This window comes from Amphimedon queenslandica, unplaced genomic scaffold (assembly GCF_000090795.2).
Source record: "Amphimedon queenslandica unplaced genomic scaffold, v1.1 AMPQUscaffold_10831, whole genome shotgun sequence".
Classification (NCBI taxonomy): domain Eukaryota; kingdom Metazoa; phylum Porifera; class Demospongiae; order Haplosclerida; family Niphatidae; genus Amphimedon; species Amphimedon queenslandica.
Window position 1 is genome coordinate 1 of NW_003548921.1, and position 2,289 is coordinate 2,289.

Below are 2,289 nucleotides of genomic sequence, written 5' to 3' on the forward strand. Positions count from 1 at the left end.
CCCATAACTCGAAAAATATTTGTCGGAATTAGCTCAAACTTTCTACAGAGCATAAGGACATCAATATGCATCAGAAAATGTAATAAAAATTGGGGGTGATTTCGGAGTCATTTTAAAAAAATAACCATGGGCTATAGCCTTGGGTATTTTTCAAAAATTGGCCCATTTTTTAAAATGCCCATAACTTGAAAAATATTTGTCGGAATTAGCTCAAACTTTCTACACAGCATAAGGACATCAATATGCATCAGAAAATGTAATAAAAATTGGGGGTGATTTTGGAGCCATTTTTTTGGAAAAAACCATGGGCTATAGCCTTGAGTATTTTTCAAAAATTGGCCCATTTTTAAAAATCCTCATAACTCAAAAAATATTTGTCAGAATTAGCTCAAACTTTCTACATAGCATAAGTACATCAATATGTATCAAAAAATGTAATAAAAATTTGGGGTGATTTTGGAGCCATTTTTTGGAAAAAACCATGGGCTATAGCCTTGGGTATTTTTCAAAAATTGGCCCATTTTTAAAAATTCTCATAACTCAAAAAATATTTGTCAGAATCAGCTAAAATTTTCTACATAGCATAAGGACTCAATATGCATCAGAAAATGTAATGAAAATTGGAGAGTGATAACATGACACTAGTACTTAAAGAAGTATTGAACTATGTAGACTAACTTTACACTTGCAAAAAGACAGGAATTGTCTGCCGGGACAACTCTAATTACAAGAAAAAAGAATTGAAAAAAATCATCATAATCTTCTTAATTTTCAATGTTATAATTTACTTTCGTCTCAGTTCTCCTATTGCTGTAGATACTGATGATGATGAAGATGATGATGATTGTGGACCTGATGATGTGTTATCACTAATAACTTTACTCTCTCCAGTAATTAATACATCTTTATCTGCTTCTAACTGAGCAACCTAGAAGTATAAAAATAATGCACAAGCTAAATTAAATATATTTCTACAACTAATCAATAAATGTAAGTTATTATTATTACTGGTTGTCGCTGTTTTCTTGGTCGGTGTCCTCTTGGTTGCTGAAGCTCTTGCAGAGTGACAGTGTCTCCATCCTTGATGCCAATGTCAGCCATTGTTAACTTGCTGTCATATGACTCAATCTCTTTCGGAGGATAACTGTGCAATACTGCAGAATTAAAACTAACGATTATCACAAATAATGAGAGAAGTCTAACATATTATAATGCAGCTGGTAATTTTGGAGGGGAAATTTTGGCACTTTGATAAAGATAGCCATTTGCCAAAACAAAATTTACCGTTTCGATTTTTTTCTACCATTCTGAACCATGCAAATTTACTAGATTAAAACTCTCCAATCGTCAAAAATTTGCAAAAATTACCTCTCCAAATTTTATTTTATTATTATTATGCAAATTTTTCTATCAGTTTTACTTTTTTGTTGCTCAGGTGGTACATTTGTTTTATCTTTAATGGCAGCCTGCAGGTCCCTCAGTGTAGTGGAGGACTTTATATTGGACAAAATGAAACGTCCAGTCTTACACTGCAGCCTCACTACCTTAAATAAATCATCAAACATGCAAAAATTTAAAACTAAACTCACCATTTTCAAACAATGAATATTTAATTAGATCAATTAATTAAGTTTTATACTACTGTACTAGGGATCTAAACTCACATGACTCAGGATACTACTCCCGTAAAACCATTCGACATCACTCACACCAGTCTCATTTGGTTAGATCGAAGCAAATAAAGGAAGAAATAGAGAAACAAGCTGCTGATGGCTCTGTTAAGGTTCCCTTTAAGACTGAACAAGGTCAGTGGAAGCCATGGGCAGTAGCTGTAGCTCTCCTATCATGTTTTTAAATGTTCTTTGTCCGGGGCCTTGTGTACAATGATAAACTGCTGGTGTGGTGGGGGTGTGTGTGTCTGTGTGATTTTATCATCTCCTCTCCTGTCACTAGGTACTTACTAGTCCAGTCATTAGTACAAGTATCAGAAGTGTATCTTCACTCAAGGTAACAGCATAATGACCTTTGTTTGATCAAAATCATCCAAAGACACAATAATAATGTTAACACACATTAGCATTGTGTTTTATGACCCTGTTCATGTATTGGCCTCTGTTCTATGCATGATCTCTTTTAAAGGCCTTTTCACACTGGCACAAATAATGCGCATTAATCGTGTTCACACTAGAGTGGTTTCAAATTGATGCGCATCAGTCTCACTTCACCTCCAGAGGTGGATTGATGTGAAGTGATGCGGTGCTATCAATGTAAACCAATGGCAACAAGAAC

The 2,289-nt window shown here is 34.4% G+C and overlaps 1 protein-coding gene across 1 annotated transcript; it reads right to left on the minus strand.

Annotated features, from left to right (window-relative positions):
* Positions 1 to 678: 678 nt before the first annotated feature.
* LOC109589831 (ubiquitin thioesterase OTU1-like) lies at positions 679 to 1,625 on the minus strand (the record flags this gene model as incomplete). Its single annotated transcript, XM_020005830.1, has 4 exons — positions 1,421 to 1,625; positions 1,009 to 1,154; positions 789 to 928; positions 679 to 720 (listed from the first exon to the last, which is right to left on the minus strand). Coding segments are annotated over exons 1-4 (500 nt in total), but the record flags the coding sequence as incomplete, so codon positions are not given.
* Between the last annotated feature and the right edge of the window lie 664 nt (positions 1,626 to 2,289).